We start from the raw sequence: 20488 nt of genomic DNA on the forward strand, positions 1-20488 counted from the left end.
ACAGTGCCCTGTAATTGGTCATGAGAACGTGTTGGCACACTAGGGTCCATGGACCAAATCCAGCCCATGGCCTGTTTTTATAATACTTACATTTTTTATAATAAATACATTTTTATTGGTACAAGCCATACTCATTAATTTATGTATTGTCTGTGGCAGCTTTCAGGCTACAATGACAGACCGAGTGGCAGAGACTTTGGCCCACATAGTCTCAAATATTTACTATGTGGCCCTTTATGGAGAAAGTACCTGCTATGTCATATTTGTTGAATAAGTTGGGTGATGGTTTCCTTGGCCTTCAGTTGCCTCAGCTTATCTGGTTCTCAGTCCAGAGGGTTCAGCTCAGCCTTCTCTAGAACATGCGTAGGTGTATTGCAGAGGTGCTGTGGGTTGGGTCCAGACCCCTGCAGAACAGCGAGGCACGCGTAGGTTTTGGTTTCCCAGTGCACCGAAAGGCTGTTTACACTGTCGTGTGGTGTGGTCTGTTAAATGTGCTTCCCAAGATGTCTACACACAACTCTGACTTCCAGTTGCATGTGGAATGCAACCTGTGACTTTCTGTGTGTACATCTTTCTATGACATGTTGGAATACTTTAGGATGTAAGGAAAAATTTTTTTTTGTAAACATTGCTTGGCAAATACATTGATAAGTTTGGGAATTCAACAAAGAGGTATCCTACAGGAGAAAGTTAACCCGCCAGATCTTTGCAGGATGTGCAAGTGGCCCTCTTAGGTTCATGTTCTCATCCCCGGGTCAGCCACTTTTTCCAGGGCCGAGGGGGTCATGTGCTCGCTTCTGTGGTGGAGCTTTTGGAGCTGTGGGACTGAGCCCCAGCTGGCAGGTTTGGGTTCATTCTTGAAAGGAAACATTTCTGTTGTTCAGAGAAGGAAAAAGGGACATTAGGGGAAAAAATGGCAGATATCTATAAGAACTCAGTGTTTGATAGTAAACGAGTCATTTTCATTGTCTGTTCTGCTTTCAAAGTTAAATATTAGTTGATTTCTCTTATTTGGTTGGAGGTGCATTCTGATGTTATTACTAGAAGCTGGAGAAACTGGACACTGGTGCTGAGAGGGTGGACACATGTCCAGTGTCCACTGCCGGTGGGGTTAGGACTGAGACCCAAGCCCTGCTCTTTCAGGCTAAAATGTGTGCTGGTCACCCTTAAAACATCTGCTTCTCTCTAGTGGGGTAGTAAAGGAAGGGTGGCAGAAATGCTCTTGTGTGTAATGAGCCACATTTCATCTGGGCCTTGCAAGTGTAGCATTCAGGGGATCCAACTAGTATATTTTTTTCAGAGATTTTTATCTCACTTGTTTTTCAGTAGAAGCAGCATCGCCATTGAATCATCAGGCTGATGGTTCCTACATGTTGTTTAACTAACAGGAGCAAGGGGTTATTTGCTGTAGCAGCTCTGTGAGCTTTGCCCAGGTGGCTGTATAAAGCAGCTTTGGGTGGAGTTCCCAGATCTCAAAGCAAACAGGACAGTGGCATTCGTATTCAAGAGTGTGTTTAAATGAAATTCTTCACTCAATCAGGTGCAAGAACATTTTCCAGGTTTTTGCAGTCAGTGAAATAGATTTTATTTATGTTACAAGTCTGGCTATGATATTGTATACCACGTGTGGAAATGGAGAGAGTAAGTGGCACACTCTCACTTTAGGGTTACCTGTTTCCCAGTGCCATAGTCACTTTTAATGGTCTTTTTCCCTGTGCTCCTTGATCGTCAGATGGCTTTTACTCCCTTCTATCTGGTATATAAACACTGTAATGCAAATAATGGTTAATCTACTTGTAACTGTTCACATGCTTCTCAGTTATAAATGAGAGAGAGATGGGAAGAGGGACCTCATGCACTTTGGCCTTTGGCCAGTGTGGGCAGTGCTTGGCATTAGCCTGCTTTGTGAACCTGGCTGCTCTGTAATCACATTTAAATGAGGAATTTCCCTATTAAACAGCTCTGCCTCCAACTGCCTAGGGTGGGTCCACTCTGGCACCAGAGGCAGAAAGTGATTGGGGGGGGGGACCAGGCCCCCCAGCACCCGCCACTGGCACCGACGGGGAGAACTCAGGAGCACACTTGCAACCCAGGGCGTGGACAGGGTCACATCTCTGTTTTTTTCTTTTTAGAGTATAAAGGTGTGTTTCTCTGATGCCCCTTCCACTCCTGCTGCCTGTGGATAGATGCATTTCTGACACTCCCCCGAGACAGTTTTACTTTCTACAGAGTTGGAGTATTTATTACTTGATGTCCTTTGGCATTTTAGGTTTTAGATTAGTGGGACCCCGCCTCCCTCATACAATATTACCACAAGGTTTCTGAATTTACAGAAATAGTTCTACAAGAAAATTTAATCACAAATTTCAAGCGTGTAACTTAGAAAATATGGAACATGAGTAGGTCTCTTTGTTGTAAGTTTTCATCTGTGGTTTCTCTTGAGTGGAGATTTGGTAAGAAAGTAAATGCAGTGAATTCTCACTGAAAATTGAGAATTTATTTGTAACTTATGCAGCACCAGGGAGTGGAGAGTGTATGTATTATATTTAGAAAAATAATCCATGCAACTGCCACATAAAAACTTGCGCATAATTGACAGCCACTTACACGCCATCTTTGAGATGCTGGAAGAGCATTCCGTCGTCGTTGCTGTGTGTTGTGTTACGTACAGTCAGTGTTTTACAGTGAGTGTTAGGCTGCGAGGTGGTATAGCAGACAATTCCCAGTGTTTGTAGAGGTGTCCACACAGAACACCTTCTTCTGATATGTTTGTAAACCGAATGTAACAGTTGTTGTCCTCTAAATACATAGTTCCAAAGTGGAAGTCAAAATGCCGCTCTTCACTCACAAGTAGACGCTTCCTGTTTATTGAATGAAAGAGAGTGAATGAGAGTGAACCTTTGCCCATTTGGAACTGAAGATGGGCGACATGAAGAACCAGGCCTAACTCAGGTTTGCGGTCACCTGAAACCTCTTCCCAGAGCAGCTGCTTGAGCAGAGCCCAGGCTCTGCAACAGGGACACTCTAGGAGGCCCACGAAGCCAGGAAGCTGTGCGCAGCGTTTCACCAGACACTCAGCTTCCGCGCCCTCTCTTTCCTTATTTCTAAAGTGAAGGTATTGATTTAGATTTGAAGTTCTCAGACTTTTGAAGTTCACGTCCCACAGTTTGTTAAAAGGTGTGTGGTGCTAGTTGCAAGCTCACTGAGTGTTTGGTTTGGCACAAGGACTGTTGGGTAGCAGACCTGCCTGACTTGCTGTCTGCTGGGCCTTGAATGGTGGTGCTGCACCTTTTTTTAAGGAGTGTCATGGGAAGGTGTCATTCCTGCCTTTGCTCTGGTGACCTTGCCTTTTATATTATGTTTGGTTAGAGTAGATGAGCCAGTCTTCTGTTCTGGTGACTTTTAAAGCATGTGGTTTTGCATTTGACTGGTAACACATTGAGTGTGAACTGGATGTCAGTGTCTTTCAGTACTTATCTGGGATCTCACAAGTGCAAAAGAAAACTTAGGAGGTTCACCCAAGAGGTGAACAGTCTATCTGCCTCTGCAGGTGCTCTCCGAGCTTCCCCTGAGCTGCTCCTGCCAGTCTGAAAGCTGCCCGTCTATGCCTCCCTGGCTAGGGTCTGGCTCACACGGGAGCAGTGCTGAAGCTGCCCAGGCGGCTGTGCCCTGTCTGTTTTGGAGCCTGCCTCAAGGACATTGCTAAGAGCACTGCCCATCATGACAGGACGGGGCTGGCCCCGTGCAGGGAGTCATTGCTCTTTTCATGAGGATGTGACTTGCTTTTGTCTCTGAGAACCTACGGTATAGGAATCGCTCCCATTCTGTGCGGGCTTCTAGGTACTCAGAAAACTTATAGGTGCTCCTTTATACATAAATAATTCATGAATTATTGATTGACGTGTGCCAGGTATTGTTCATGACACTGGAGATTCAAGATTATTAAGATAGTACTTTTTAGTGAGAGACAGATAATGAACAAAAAACCCCAAATCTATCAAAAAGTTATGTAAATGCTTTGAAGAAAAATACACAGCATGTTGTGCACTAAGCTGTCCCTTAGAATGGAGCGTGGCACACAGTAAACGCTGTGTGTGTCATATTTGCATTTTATTGGTGGTAATTTAAATGCGATTAGAGGAGAGGACAGACAATGAAAAAATAACAAGGAAGAGCATCAGACCTAATGAAGTACTCAGGTGAGGAGATGTGACACTGAGTGACTAGGCGCCACTTTAAAATTTTGAGGTCAGGAGTTTTCTGCGTTGGTGACATTTGATCCGAGAGCTAGGTAGCCCACCATTGGAAAGTCCGTGGGTAAAGGTGGGGGCACATTGGGAAGTGACTATCCTGGTGCACAGGCCCACAGCACAGGTCTCTGTTGCAAGACTAGGGAGCCCAGGATGGTTACAGCAGCATGGGTGACGGAGAAAATAGTAGCATGTGCAGTCCGAGAGGTAACTGGAGGCCAGTCACATAGGGCTTTGTGAACAGGAAAAGGCCTTGATTTTACTCTGCCACAGGAGGTGATGGGGGTGTTTTATGCAACAGCCTGGCTTACGTTTAAAAGACCCCTCTGGCTGCTGTTCAGATGTTGACCTGGATGAGGGCAGGGCAAGAATGGAGGTTGGGACACCTGTTAGGGGGCAGTTGTTGTCGCCCAGGTAAGAGGTGGTGGTATTTTAGGTGAAGGTGGTAGCCATGGGGGTGAAGAGAAATGAATAGACAGAACATGCTGAGCAAGGAGGGCTGATGAGACTTTAGGATGAGATTTGTGGGGTGAGGGGGAAAAGCAAGGCCAGGCTAGGAGCTAGGTTTCCACACAACATGAGACTTAACCTCAGAGTTGAAGGATGACTTGAGTGCAGGGGAGGAGATGAAAGACAGATTTGGCAGTGCTGTCTGGGACATGGTTTGTGCACACAGATGCTCCTTGCATTTCAGTGACCAGGTTTGGACAGATTTTAGATAAGCCGAATTTTGTGTTGCCATGATAGGTGAAGTGAATTCATCTTTTCTTTCTGTTTGTCTTTGTCTGTTTGAGAAGGGAGGTAGAGACTTACTATAAAATTGTTTAGAAAATGACTGAACTTTGCCTGCCTAGAAATAGCTGCTGTTCAGATAAAACTTAGCTGAGTTCTCCACCATTGACACCTGAGGAGCCAGCAGTGTCACCTGACTGGTTTTCCCGCCAAGATTCGGCAGTACTTTCACTCTTTGGAGAATATTTATTAAACAGAAAGAAATGGAGATAACTTTGCCTAGACATATTACTTAAAGCACATATTTAATATTTTGATACACATTCACGTCGTTCAAATATCCACGTGCAGTTTCCCTCCCCACCGTCCGCCCCGTTCCTCCAAGCCCGTCCCATACTGCTAAGCTCTCGCTCCCTTTGCATTTTTGAGATCCTTCCATATCATTGTGTAAAGGACGTCCTCTATCTTTTGTCTTCCAGTGTACGAATGTGAGGATTTATTTACTCAGTCCTTTATTGGTGAACATTTAGGCTGTTTCCAATTTCTCGTTGCAGTGAATAGCCTTGTTCACGCATCTGTCATATTGCATATGGGCAGGTATGATTGTCGGGTAAATTCACGAGTGCAGTTACTGCTCAGAGGGGTGTGCTTCCCGAATCCGACAAACTCTTCCAAGCTGTCTTTCATAGAGGTTGTGCCATCCACACATCCCTCGGAGGACCTGGTTTTTCACATCATTGCTGACTGAGTGTGCTGTCCAGGTTTTAGATTTGCAGGTCCTGCCAAGGTTTAAAATAGTAGTTTTATTCTTTATTTTTTATATGTTGAAGGGCCTATTTTTCTTTTATGTGCGTTCTCATTTTTCTTTACCCATTCTCCTTAGTAGGATGTCAGTCTTTTTTCTTTTTTTTTAAAATATATGTAGGAATATTTCCTAAATTAGGAATATTAGCCCTTTGTTGGAAATAAAATGTAAACATTTTTTTCTTTTTAAATTTGTTTTGTGGTACCTTTTCATATAAAATTTTTGATTTTTTAGTAGACGAATTTGTCAGTCTTTTTTTAATGTTACAGATTTTTGATAATAGCTGTAACAGCCTTTCCTCTACTCAGGTTTTCTTCTAGTGCCGTGTTCCAGTATTGTCATTTCAGTTTTGACGTTTAAGTGTTTAACTCACTTGGACTTTATCTTGACATAAAGGTCCAAGTATGAAACTGCTTTCACTTTTGCTTCAGACGATGCCAGTGGTCACAGTGACACGACACCTGCCTTGCCTTCCTTCGTCCTTTCCTCATTGCTGCACCCTCCCCGCCCCTGTATGTGGAAAACCTCAGTTCAAGCTCCACTTCTTCAGCACATTCCAGCTGTGCAACTAACTCCTTCCTTCAGTAATGGCTCTCAGTCTGCTAACTGGGCTTTAAGGATTGTGTAAACACACTGATCAAATCATATTTATGACACTTTTATTAGAATATTTTGTGTTCTATTTTCACAACCTGATTGACTTGGGTCAGTTTTCGATTGTCTGAAAACTGTTGTTTGATGTATTTTATCTTTTTTTTATAGTTAAGGTAGGAGGGTAGATTGTTATTCATGATGGCCAGAATTGGAAGTGAGAGTTGGAGATTTTAACACCCGCTTTCAGTCATTGATAGAAGGAATATGTAAACATCAGTGTCGATGTGGGTGACCTCAGTAGTACTGAGATAGGTAACTGTCTTCACCTGAGTGATTTTTATAGAACATTATGTCAACATTTGCAAAATCCATTATCTTTTCAACTGCATGTGTTGTGTTCACAAAGTAGATCATAGCCTGGACTATTAAAAAAGTCTCTGTTAGCATAGAAAGGATTCCCATCAGACAGAAAACATCTCTGGTCATAATGAGCTTACATTAGAAAACCATAAGAAGATGATACCTAGAAATTAACACATCTAAATGATCAATTTATTAAAGAAGGAATCACAAGACAAATTAAAAATATTTTGAATTGAAGGATAAAGGAAGTGTAAAATTTCCTAGGATAAAGCTAAAGCAGGTCTTAGAGGGAAATTTATAGCTTTATGTAGTTATATCAGAAAAGAAGGTCTGAAATCAGTGACTTATGGTTCTACTTTATGAAGCTAGGAAGAGAAGAGCACAGTAAATCCTGAGTAAGTAGAAAGAAGAAAATAGTAAAAGGTAAGGGCAAGAGTCAGTGAAATAGAAAACAGAAAAATAGAGAAAATTAACAAAGGCCAAGTTCTTTAAAAACAACAAATGACCAATATCATGAAAGAGAAGGTATGGTCACACCTCAGTCTTCAGTAAACTCGAGCCTCAGTTGTGGCAGTTTTCTTCAGCTGGGGCAGTTCTTCTGAGGCAGACAGCTGAGGGCTCTTTATCAAAATCATTGAAGGATCTGGGCCTTCAGCCTCTTTAAACCCTAATAGTGTTTTACTGCTTATAGTTCCTTGAGCACACTGCTATTTTTCCCGTCATGCCATTTTTCCAAGGTTTTTTTTGTTCCGTCTAATTGAATGTCCTCCCCTCCCCCCTCAACTAGTGAGTCACAGAACCCCCACCAGCCTCCTTGATCTTGCCCATTTTTCCCCCTTCCCCCAGCCCTGTGGTTAGATAACTATCGTTTTGGTAATCCATGATGTGTGTCTATTTGTAACTATCTATCTATGTTTGGGTCTTTCTCTGCTGTTAGAGTTTGGAAATATGACTTGTGATGTAGCCTCTAGCACAGTATTTGGAACATTGTGTTTTTTGAGTGAATATTGTTATGGGAAAATATTTTAAGTTCCCAATAGCTGAATTATATGAATTAACTTAAGGATCACAATTTTATGTACATGGTATGAAATGCATGGATTTCTATTGTTGCAGTTTGATGAGCTACCTAAATTGGTATGAAAATTATTTGAGAATTTTGAATATTACCCATTATTGTTAGAAATGCTATACATTGAAATGTTGATCAGGTCTTCTAAAGGTTGTGCAGGATGTAGAAGGTGTTTAGGTTTTGTTTGATGGAAGTGACTGTGTTGTGGTAGCTAATATGCTTCATGCGGTTCTCTTTCTGAAGGCCGTACTTTCATTTGTTAAGTGAGTGAACTATGGTTGTAAATATGTTTATTGTTTAACAGTCGCTCCGGTTACTCTAACCTTGCTTATGAACCGTGTGTTCTTTAGTCCTTAAGTCTTAGATGCCCTCTGGTAAGTAAGATTCAGAATTAATTGATAATACCATTCAATCTTTTTGGTTGTCACAGTGGCACTTTGAAGAAATATGCATATAATCTTTGCCTGGGGGTTTCCACAGTTGATCTCTGAGCTCGGATGACTGCACTGCTTGACATTGAGGATGTTTTCTTGGTAACTTGAGCCCTCAGACGAGATAATCAAGCCAGTGTTCTCTTCTGTGTTGTTGGCGGACGTTTAAGTAAAAAGTAGGATGTTCTATTTCGCCAGTTCATGTTGGCGCTGAACTTCTGACTAAAACAGTTTAATATGTATTCTGTTTACACCTGAGTTTGTAGCTAAATTTCATTCTACTTTTTAAACTATAGTGAAGTGTTTTCCTTCCTCCGCTTAGATAAGCGCGACGGCAGGCCCTTCCCTCCAGTTGAGTACATCAGAATCATTTCAATAAACTTTTCAGAAGTAAAATTGGAGAAAAGTATTTTAAGAGTTTCAATTTTCTTTTAGCTGCTACTAGAAAATAGTATGTGACTCTCTTAAAGCATTTTAAGATTATAACTTTTATGTGTGAGATACGCCTATGAGTAGATAAGGCCATGTCTGTCTCACTGTGTTTCTAGTAACCAAACCTTCTCCTCCTTTTTCCTAGGTTCCTGGTTATTACAGACCATTTTCTGAAAAGCCCGGAATTGGTAAAAGCCATGTATGCCAAAATGAGCAATCAAGAAAGGTAACCCCAAAAACCATTGTGGTTTTGCGTCTTTAGCATTCCATATAGAGTATCCTGTACACATGACTGAAAAACTGTGTGGTTTTTTAGTTGGCACAAAATCTCTAACTACATGTTTCTGTGTCAGTAATGGTTTTAAATTGGTTGGTTAACATTACAGCTTAGCCACAACAGGCAGTGATTAATGTAGGGCTGCAGAATCCAGGTTGGCACCATTGTTTAGTAAAGACACTGAAAAACATTAGGTGTAGAATGTTATGCTTGTACTGTGATTTTATACTAGTACTTCATGCAACTAGATATTACAGCTGTATATTGCACAGTGCCCATTTGTCCATCTCACTGGTACGATAGTTTGGGTTACTCTACCGGGACTGTAGTTTCCTGTAGGAAATTGAGACCCACGGAAGATCAGTGCCTGGCTGACGCCTCAGTGCTGTGGTAGCGGGAAGAGCAGTGGGTGCCCTACCGAGCGAGGCTGGGCTCCTTGCCTTGTGATGGAAATCCCGCGTGTGACTGCAGCCAGGCCTCTTACCGTGTTTGGATTCAGTTTCTTGACCTATAAAATTAGAGGATTGAAAAAAATAATTCACTTTCCAATCGTTCTCTTTCCATTCCAATAGGATGTGTTTTCCGAGCCTTATTGGAAATGCTGTCTTAGGAAAATAAAACTTACTCAGAAATCTGATGATCAAAAACTGATATAATGGTTAAAAACTTTAAAAAAATGTTACTCTTTAGATTGTAGTCACCATTTTTATAATTGCCGTGGTTTTGAGGTTCTGCCTGTGCGTTCGGTCTAACGTTAAGCTTTATGCACTCCTCTATAGTCATGTTAAGTGGTGGTTTTTCTTCTTCAGTATCTTTAACAAAAAAGAAAAGTTCATACTTTTAAAGTTCATGCTCTTAAATCCATTCCCTCTGCCCCACCACATATATATACATTATTCCTGAAAAAGATTTATTTGTAGTTTTTGAAAAATGTATCTTTATTGTTGAAAGTATTACATATGTCCTCCTCCCCCCCCTTTGACCCCTTACCCCCAGGCCTTCACCACACTGCTGTCTGTGTCCGTGGGTTATGCATATATGCATGTAAGTTCTTAGGTTAATCTCTCCCCACCCACCCACTCCCACCTTCCCCTGAGATTCATCAGTCCGTTCCATGTTTCTATGTCTCTGGAATTATTTTGTTCATTGATTTATTTTGTTCATAAGATTCCACCTATGAGTAAGATCATGTGACACTTGTCTTTCTCTGGCTGGCTTATTTCACTTAGCATAATATTCTCCAGATCCCACTATGCTGTCTCCCAGGACAAGGGATCCTTCATTTTTACAGCTGCATAGTATTCCATGGTGTAAATGTCCGAGAAGATGCTTGGTATGATTTCAGTCTTCTTTAACTTGTAGAGACTTGTTTTGTTTCCTAACATGTGGTCTGTCTTTGAGAACATCCCATGTGCACTTGAGGAGAATGTATATTCTGCAGCTTTGGGGTGAAATGTTCTGTAGATGTCAGTTAAATCCATCTGATCTAGTGTGTGGTTTGTGACCTAAAACAAGGAGCACGGTGAGCAGTAAGGAACACGTGAGTACGCGCACACGCAGTTTAATTGTGCTTGAATATTCACGTGTGTATTTTCCACATTGCTATCAAGTGATCTGTTTTTAAACTGATCCATTATCTAAGCGAATGAGGATGGCAGACTAACCAGTTTCCATTTTCATTTATAAAATAGTTGCAGCTGTGGTTTCCCTACTTCATGCAGGGTTTCTGCTCCAGTGTCATCTCCTATTTTATTGTTCTTCCAAAGGGGAAGTGCTATCATTTCATCACGTAAGTTACCATACATAGAGCTGTACCACGCACCTGCTTGCTGCTGTGTGACAGTGCGTTAGGCGGCTGGTGTCGTGAGGGTAGGGGTTTGGTCTTTTTTACTATGAGGTGTCCATATTTCCCAGGCCGTGGTGTCACGGAACAGGTGCAAAACAAAGTTTTTTGAATAAAAGCGTGAGCGAGTGAGTTTTCTTACAAAAGGCTTCATTGGTGTACTGGTTAGTGTGATATGATCTGGTGCCTGAGAAACCTCAGCGTTTTCCTCAGCGCTGCCGCCTCCACTGTGCAGGTCACATTGGTCAGTGTTCCATCTCAGTGTCTTGTGAGTGCACTCTTGTCACAGCTCTGGCTTACCCTTAGGACACCTATGACTAGACTATAAAATACACATAATACAAAGTTAACCATCTTGTTCAGTGGTATTAAATGTATTCACATTGTAGTGGAACCAATTTCCAGAACTTTTTCATCTTGCAAAACTGAGACTGCCTCATTAAACAATGCCCCTTCCCCCTCTCCTTGGCAACCGCCATCCTACTTTCTGTCTCTGAATTTGACTATATCCCATGTAAGCGGGATCACACGGCGTTTCTGCTTTTGTGACTGGCTCATTTCACTGGGCATGATACCCTCAAGGTTCAGTGTTGCAGCAGGGTCGGGATTTCCTGCCTCTCTAAGGCTGAATCATATTCCACTGTGCGTTTAGATCACATTTTGGTATGTAGTCGTCCCTTGGTGGACAGATGGGTTACTCCCAGCTCTCATCTGTTGTGAGGAATGCTGCTGTGAGCACAGACAGATGAGTTTGAAGTCTGGCTGGTTTACTTTTGTTTTCCCTTCTGTTATCTACTGTGGGCAGCACGGGCCTCACCCTGCCCTAACCTGTCACAGGGTGCAGTTAAATTCCATGGCATGGTATGGGAGGCCCTTTACAAAGCTTCATTTCCAACTCCTGCCTACCTCCCCTGCCAGTCACCACACTGTAGCCACACACAACTTGTCCCAGCCCCCCAGGCCTCCCCGTCGTGCCCTGCGTTTGCACGTGCGTCTTCCCTCCACGCACCCTGACCACCATGTCCTGACGATGCAGGTGCTCTGTAGGCCCTTCCCACACCCCACCTGCCTCCTGGTGGCCTTCCTGACTTCCCCAGGCAAAATTCTTTTTGCATCCTCAGCTGCAGGTTTATCATTAATTATTGCTTCTCTGCTAGAATACGTGTTCTTCCAGGACAAAGACTGATTCTCGTGACTTCTCTGTCCTTCACACCCACCGGAATCAGTATTGGAGTAGAAGGGGTACTCCACCGGCACCAAACACCGCGAAACATGTCTTTGGGGTGCTGTCCCTGTTGACACTAGACAGCAGGTGGCTCAGTCAGTGGAGACTAGATGCTTTGCAGCTGCAGGCCTGGCTTTGCTCAGAGGAGCTCTGGTGAAGATCGCTGGTGGGGGAGGTTGGCGAGTCAGGTACTTGTTGCTCAGGGGCAGTGCTTAGCTTGCTGATGGTCACTGCTCCTTAATTGTAGCCATCAGTGTGGCCACACTTAGCTCTGCTTCCTCATTTCATTTGTAAGAAAGGTGTCAGATAGTGACATGGAGCTCTCTGGGCTTCTCATACCCTGGAAATGGCCCCATAAAGAGCCGCCAGGGCAGAGGGCGAGGGCAGACAGGAAACGGGGAAAGTCTCCCAGGACTGGTCACTCTGCTCAAGTCTCTTCTAGTTCATGGAGTGGGCAGAATTGTGGAGCTGTGCCGCTGCCCCCTTTCTTCAGGTGTCTATCCTGTATTTGGTGACAGCCATCGTTTTACAGTTGTTCCACTAGTGCACTGGTCTCCAGAGGGGGGTGTACAAAACGGGCCTGTTGAGTGTGTCAAGTAAATATTATATTTACTTGTCTAAAAAAGTAAGAAAGCAGCTAAGCTTTATTAATATTTAACGTCTAGTTTGTCAGTTGTAAGTTATCTGTAGATTGCATATATGGGAGGTGTGTGGTGCAGATTTTTTAATTGATAAAAAAGTGTGGAGAATACCAAGCTAGCATGCTGTTGCTAGACTATTTTTTCCTGTGGAGCTTCTTTCTTTATTTTTAATTGAATTTCATTCAGTGAGTTTTCCGGGTGTGTGAAATGCTGATAACACCAGCACTGCCTATCACACTGGTGATCAAGAAGGGAATGCTGCTTTTAGTTGCATCATTCTGTCACCTGAGAGATGGTAATATTGTCATTCTGGAGTAACTGTCAGTCAAAAACAGTTACAGCCCCTGATCTTTTGGGGGCCAGCAGAGATACGCCCAAGGCCGGCAGAAGGCCAGACTCGAAGGAGGCACAGCAAGGCTATTTCCAGGACAGATGGCAGGAGAAGGGGCTGCTACCCTTGGGCATCAGATATTAAGTTGTACTTCTTCCAGGCACAGTGAGATGTGAAGGTGGTATCTAGGCCAAGACCTTGCTCTTTTCAAAATGCTTATTTTATATGAGAACATGTGTAAGTCAGGAATTTAACATTTAATTCACCACATCCTAAATCTAAAAAATGTCACTAAAGACCCACCCTCCCCTTTCTTCTGTGCTTGACGCTAAGGGGTAAGTAATTGCTTTTACTCCAAGTACATTAGCAGTGAAAGCATTTATAGCTTTTTCTCTAATGAACTTGCACACAGCTCTTATTAAGTAAGTTGGGCACTGTCCTAAGCACTACAAATCATAACTTGATCCATGTTAGCCTTAGAAGGCTGGTGCTATTACTGTCCCTGCATTGTAGATAGTGCACTGAGGGACAGAGGTTAGGTAGCTTGTCCCCTGTCTCACTGCAGTGGACAGCAGAGCCAGGATTCAGGCCAGGCAGCCTGGCTCTGGGGGATGTCTTGATAGCTGCTGCACTGGGCCACCTGCTGAAGGCCATTAAGGTAGGATAATGTTTGTGTTACATGTCAAAACTTAAGACACCCAGCAGTGCCCTGTATGAGGACATGTAAGTTGTATACCTTTAAGGAAAGAGAACTATCCTCTCATCTGGTGGTTCGTTTGTCCTGAATACCCGTGTTTCTCTAATATTGGTGTGTTGAATATGGAGTTTTAGATGCCACGGGTGGTCCACAGGTGCTAGCCCAGTGACTGAGTGAGGACAGGAGTGACGCTCCATCTTCTGTTTCATTGGCAGGTAGATTTTGCTGGAGGTGGGTCTTGTGGTTCATATTATACGTGGTTTTACAGCCTCCGCCAGATTTCTAGCTGCAGCAAACTTTGTTTTCAAGAAACATCAACCAAAAATATTCTGGCTTGAGATTTGTACTTTTGTCTCTCATGACTTCTAAATTGGACATATACACACATGGAAGCAATTTAATTATGCCAGCAAATTTTGTGATATATTCAACCACTTAGGATTAAAGGAAATGGGACCTAAATGCAGAAAGATGTGGTGCTTTACAAGCGGAAAGCAAAGGCTGCGAACACTTCTTACGCCTCTGTGGCTTCTGTTCCAGCTTTGATTTGCTCCATTTTAATAAGTAATTCTGACTCCCTGCTCTGAACAGGGCACTCACTGTCTTATCTTCAAGGAGATGGCACACTTTAAATTAGACACAGGGCCTCCCCTCAAGGATCCTCTAGGCTTTCTGTGAACTTTGCCAGAGATCCTGAATGGAAGAGGTGCAGTAAGGGCGTTGGCAACTGTGATACACGATAAGTTTGGTGATGTCACAGGAGAAGATCAAGTACAGTGGTTTAGGGACATGGGTGGAGGGGAGAGGTCACTGCGGCCTTGGAAGTAAGTTCAGACTTTGTGGAGGAGGCAGCGTTTGACAGGCTGGGTAGGGGGGCGCAGGATTTGCCAGCACATGTTAAGGACAGTGGACATTTTCTGGTTGAAGGAACAGGACTGGCAGGTGCAGATGAAGGAAGCTTTGGATGTGTTTTGGAGAACCTGGGGAGTCCAGTTTGGTTGGAATAAAAGACACTCGTGAGCGCAATGAAGAGATACTCTTGGCTTGAAGGCCAGGGTTAGGCTTTGTGTCAGTAACATGTTTTTTGGTTCATTCAACAAGTATTTATGGAGTGCTTGCGTGATATACCAGGCAAAAACCTCTGTCCTCATGGAGCTTATGTTCCAGCGGTGACAGTGACAGGAAACAAAGATGTAAAATAGCAGCTCTGCCGGATGGTGATATGTGCATGGTGAGTTGGGAGGGGACATATTACTGGGATTATCTCCAGGAGAGCCCATCTGCTTGGGCAAATGGAAGGCCTGGCTTTATGGCCTGAGAGTACCCCCTTCGTTTTCAAAGGTTATATGTGAGTAAGGGCAAATAAAATACTCTAATGCTGTTGTTACTTTGTACTCAACTGAGGGGGTTATTTGTTTGTTTTATTTTGGAATAATAATTGCTATAAGAAATCTGAGGTTTTAGGTCTGTGGGTGATTTTTTTTCCCCAGACTGATGATCTTTCCCATCAAAATATATTCCTTAACTTGAAGTAGTAAGCAACTACTCTTTTTCTTTCAGTAAGAAATGCTCCATGTCCTGGCCGGGTGGCTCAGTTGGAGCATCGCCCTGTATACCAAAGGGTGGCAGGTTTGATTCCCGGTCAGGGCACATACCCAGGTTTCAGGTTTTGTCTTTTTGTCTGTCCCTTCTCCTCTCTAAAAAAAAATAATAAAATAACCAAAGAATTTTTAAAAAGAAAGAGAGAAATGCTCCATGCCTACTGTAAGTGTATTTCCCCCCCCTTTTGCTAAGCATTTTAGATATTCTTACCCTTTCTGGTATAGAAATAAAGATTTATACATATAATCCCAAATCAGAATAGGATTTTGAGGAACGTCCTACTTGATTTTTGCTGGATAGAGTGCCCTGTGTATGATTATTTTTTTCTAGAAGGGAAGAGGTTGTTGAATAAAAATGCTTACTGATAATTTAAATATTGATATAAAAAATGGCATAGGTTGGATTTCAGATTTATGTTTTTGTAAACAAAAATGATGAAACAAAAAAGCCAAGCTCTACAAGACAGGCAGTAAAACAAGCAGTTAAAGCACTTGACCTGGGAGCCCGAGACTGAATCCTGACTACCAGCTCAGCATGTGTGACCCTGGGCAAGTAACCTGAGGAAGCCTTTACCCACCTTCCTGGGAGGCTAAGGACAATACCTGCCTCACGGTTTTTGTGTAGAGCAGATGAAAAAATGTGTGTAAAATGCTTTGCTCTAGTAAGTAGGGAATGTTGCCCACTTAACTGTGCCATTGTTATTGTAGATGTAGAAATGGACAGAATTTCTGAAATGTTGAGTTATTTTAGTGCTCAAAGTAATGAATGTAAAAGGTGCTTCTTTCTATAGCGGAGTCACATCAAGGAAATCAAGCCCAGCCGGGCGTGGCTCAGCGGTTGAGCATCGACCTAGGATCCAGGCGATCGGGGTTCGATTCCCGGTCAGGGTACGTGCCCCGGCTGCGGGCTCGATCCCCAGTCGGGGGCGAGCAGGAGGCAGCCGATCCATGACTCTCATCATTGATGTTTCTCTCTCTCTCTCTCCCCCTTTCCTTTCCTCTCCCTGAAATCAATAAAGATATATTTTTTTAAAAAAAAGGGAAATCAAGATTTTTAAAATAGGTAATGAGGACTAATTTTATTCACACACAAAATGTTTTCTTTAGACAGTATAAGCAAAGTAAGGAAGTTAAAATGTAAAGGTGTTCTCTTACAGTGGTCTCGTCTCTCTAAATATTTTTAGCAGTGTAGAATTTCAATATAGTATATTCATGTAAAATCTTTGTCTTACAGGGTTACGTTGTTAGACCTTATAATAGCCAAGATAGTGGGCGAGGAGCCTCTGACCAAGGACGATATCCCTGTGTTTCTGAGCCACGCCGAGTTGATCGCAAGCACCTTCGTGGATCAGTGCAAGATCGTGCTGAAGTTGACCGCTGGGCAGCATGCTGATGATGAGGTGAGAAGACAGACCTCCTAAGTCAGCGAGGTCCTCTATGAGAATTCTTGTTTAAGAACTTTTAAGCCATGGCCTGTTTGGCTCAGCTGTTCGAGTGTTAGCTCAAGTACTGAAGGATCCCGGGTGCGATTCCAGCCAATGGCACATACCTCAGTTGCAGGCTCAGTCCCTGGCCCCGTTGGGTCGAGTGTGGGAGGCAGCCAATCGATGTGTCTCTCTTACATTGATGTTTCTCTCTCTCTCCCTTCTACTACTCACTCTGAAAAGCAATGGGAAAAATACTCTTGGCTGAGGATTAAAAAATAAAAAGCTTTTAAAAAATATGCAAGTATCCGCCACAGCCTGAATGTCTCTGTGCCACCCCTTCCCCCACCCCATGTTAAAAACCTAATGACAAAAATGATAGTATTAGGAGTGGGGCCTTTGGGACATGAGCAGGTCATGATGGAGCCCTTGTGACTGGGATTAGTGCCCCAGAAAGATCCCTTGCCCCCTCCACCTCATGAGGGCATAGCAAGAAGTGGCTATCTGCAATCTGCAAGAGGTCCTCACCTGAACCAGCTCTGCTGGCACCTGATCTTGGATTTACAGCCTCAGGAACTGCGAGCAGTACATTTCTGTTATTTATAACCCACTGGTTTATGCTACTTTTGTTAGAGCAGTTCAAATGGACTTAGGACAGTAGCCTTATTTTAGAACAGTTAAGAAAATACAGGTAAAGGAAAACAGTGTCTTGATTCACAGCCACTCAGTTAATGACAGTAATTCTGGTTAATATATTTACTAGCAGATAACATCAAGTACTTGCATATATACATGTGTGCACACGCAGACGTCAACAGTGGAACCCTCCTGTGCTGTCCTGTGAATTCCTGTTGTTTCTTCTGAATGTAAGCTCCACGCAGGCAGAAGCTTTGACTAAATTCATGTAGTATGTACATAGTGGGCACATAGTAGGCAAATATTTTCTGTATGAATAAACATTACTTTGTTACGATTTTTTAAAATGCCAGTATAGCACTCTAAAGAATTTATCGTCATTTATTTGTCCAGCTACAGGGAGTTAGACAGTTAGGTTGTCCTTATTTCTGTTTGTTACGCCTCTGCAGTTACATCTCTGCACTTACATCTTTGTTCACTTCCATGCGTATTAACCTAGGACACAGGCTTAGAAGTGGACTGCTGGGTGTAAGGGTTTATCCATTTTTAAAGCTTTTGATGCTCATTGGTAAGTCGCCTTCCAGAGTTTGTTTCTTCTGACCTTTGTAGGAGATTCCTGTTCATCCACCGTCCTGGTTGGCTTCTTCAGGTCTTGATTCTCCCGAGACCTACCCTAGGTCATCCAGGTCTTTCCTTTGCTAAGCTAGCTCACATTAATTCTGTCTCCCTCTTCTTCACTTCAGAAATCCTCCTTATTTTTATCTGTTTCTTCTTCCCTTTGGTCTTAAAGTTGAGTTGGTTTTTCTCTGGAATACTACTCAGCAGTAAAAGGAATGCATTTCTGAGTCAGGATTAGAGATGAGTCCCAAATGTAGTGCCTGAGAAGCCAGACAGAGACTGTACTCTGTGATTCCACCTCTGAAATTCTGTAGCAGACAAAACTTACCTATAATGACAGAGTAGCTCAGATGTCACGTGGGGCTGGACTGGACAGTGGCCGAGGGACCTGCGGGAATATCATGGGTAATAGAAGTGTTATACACAGCTGGTGTACATTGACACAGCTCAGTACCTTAGACTTAAGAGCATGTATTTTATTGCATGTAACTTCTGCCTCAGTGCATGTTCAAAAACACAATAAAGGGTCTTTTCTGCACTGACAGGGGTGATGAATAGAGAGGGAATCACTTTGGCAAATAGGTGAGGGGATTGGCCTTTGGTGGGACCGTCCACTGTCTCCAGATGGGAATAGGGGATGTGGTCACTGTTCCGTGGCATCTGGAGAGAGAGCATGATTTTGGGAGCCTGAGAACTCCTGCTACAAGTGCAGGACGTGACTGTGACTCCCACCATGCAGGTGTGTTTCTTTCTTGGTGAATATACTTGTTCTCAAGGTTCCTTTGCTATTGATTTTCATACAGGCCATGTTAGGTCTTGTGATAAAGCCAGTATTTGAACTGTCATTTTCTGTGATGGAAGAGAAAGAAAACATCCTTACTCATGGGCTTGCCTGTCCTTTCTGGAGACAGGTTTGCCTCTGTTTCCAGCAGGAGGAGCAGTGAGCCGAACTTCCAGGAAGGTTAAAAATGACTCCTCTAGGAGACAGAAGAGGAGGGAAAACCTAGTACTTGTTAAATCTCAGCTTTAGACTTTCTCAAGGCACTTATATTTATAGTATAGATGAGTTCAGTGTTGTGATAGGTTACCTGATGTAACTTTATATTTAGGAAATTTAACATTTTTCCTCCAAATAGTTTTTTCTCTAAGGTAGGAGAAATTAATTTAAATTAAGTGATAGAAAATTGTAGACAGCTTCCTTTTGAAAAGCCCAAATAGTTCACTTTTTGATAGTTTATCTATATACACTCATGACTTGTGCATATTAGTGTATATTCATTGTCCTTTCATTCAGAAGTTTTAAAAAGCCACAGAAGTTTTTTGCAAGACCTTTTGTCTCAATATTTAAATATACTGTGGTGTGCTGGCGTTGGCCTTTACTGACACCTTAGGGTCACATGTTTGTGAGCTGGTTGTCAGACTTTTAGTAGCTTGAAATCAGCCTTGGTGAAATATTGATACCGGGTAACTTGGTGAATGTACAAGTTAGGGCTTTTGACCCCTGCTTCCTCCTCTCAGCCAGTTTACCAGCAAACCACTGCATTTACCCATTTGTGATATTTTTAGGACAGGACAACCAGTAGAGTACTCATAGTGCTATGCCTGAAAAATCAGTGAAACAATCACTTTTATAGCATCTGGGTTTATTTGTTTTTAATCTGTGTGTTTTTTTTAAAAATATATCTTTATTGATTTCAGAGAGAGGAAAGGAGAAGGAAAGAGAGATAGAAACATCAATGATGAGAGAGTCATTGATCGAGCCCACAACCCGGGCATGTGCCCTGACCAGGAATTGAACCCATATCTCCTGGATCCCAGATCGACACTCAACCGCTGAGCCACGCCAGACAGCATCTGTTTTTTAATTTATGTATTTGTTTGACTTTAAGATCCTGAGGTTTTATTCATATCTTTTCCTTTATAAAATTAGTCTTAGATTACCATATTAATATACGTTTCTGTCTTTTGGTATATTTTTGCATACTTGTTTCTAGTTTTTGATATATTTTTGTCAGTTCTAATATGCTTAATCTTTAAGATTCAGTTTTAGCTTTATCGTGAGACTTGGTATTATTTGTAGTGAGCCTTGCCTTTCTTCTGAAAGTTTAAAAAACTTGTTCTAGTTTTGCATTTTTTGTATCATATGAGCGTCGTCTTCAGGTTGTGGGCGTTTCATTCCACTTCATTCCCTGCGTCCCCAGCTTAAGTTGCACTGTGTTGTACAGCAGGTGTTTAAGAAATACTTGTGGAGTAAGTCAGTCTTTCATGACACCTGCTACTGGTACGGGATTAAATCTGTATTACGCAAATAATGTTTGTTTTATTGAAAAAAAAATTTAAGCTGAAATCAAACAAAAAGTTAAGAAGTCCCCTTTAATGCTCAGCCCCCATCTGTTTTCTGCAGAGGTATCAGCATGTACTTTTTCTTTTCCTTCCAAAGGTTTTTTTGTATGTACACACATTTTTTGTTCACCCTTTTTACAGTTATGCATGTTGTGTTCCTCAGCTTGCCCTGT

General features: G+C 42.5%; 1 protein-coding gene across 2 annotated transcripts in view; it reads left to right on the forward strand.

Annotated features, from left to right (window-relative positions):
* The window catches only part of ATXN10 (ataxin 10), a 122512-nt gene that overhangs the window by 33851 nt on the left and 68173 nt on the right, over positions 1–20488 (forward strand). For both annotated transcript variants that reach the window (XM_087814978.1, XM_087814979.1), the window contains exons 6-7: positions 8825–8905; positions 16529–16694. In XM_087814978.1, coding sequence (XP_087671104.1) covers positions 8825–8905; positions 16529–16694 — 247 coding nt within the window. The remainder of the gene's footprint in view (positions 1–8824; positions 8906–16528; positions 16695–20488) is intronic.

Source organism: Miniopterus natalensis, chromosome 2 (genome assembly GCF_054644295.1).
Source record: "Miniopterus natalensis isolate mMinNat1 chromosome 2, mMinNat1.hap1, whole genome shotgun sequence".
Lineage (NCBI taxonomy): Eukaryota > Metazoa > Chordata > Mammalia > Chiroptera > Miniopteridae > Miniopterus > Miniopterus natalensis.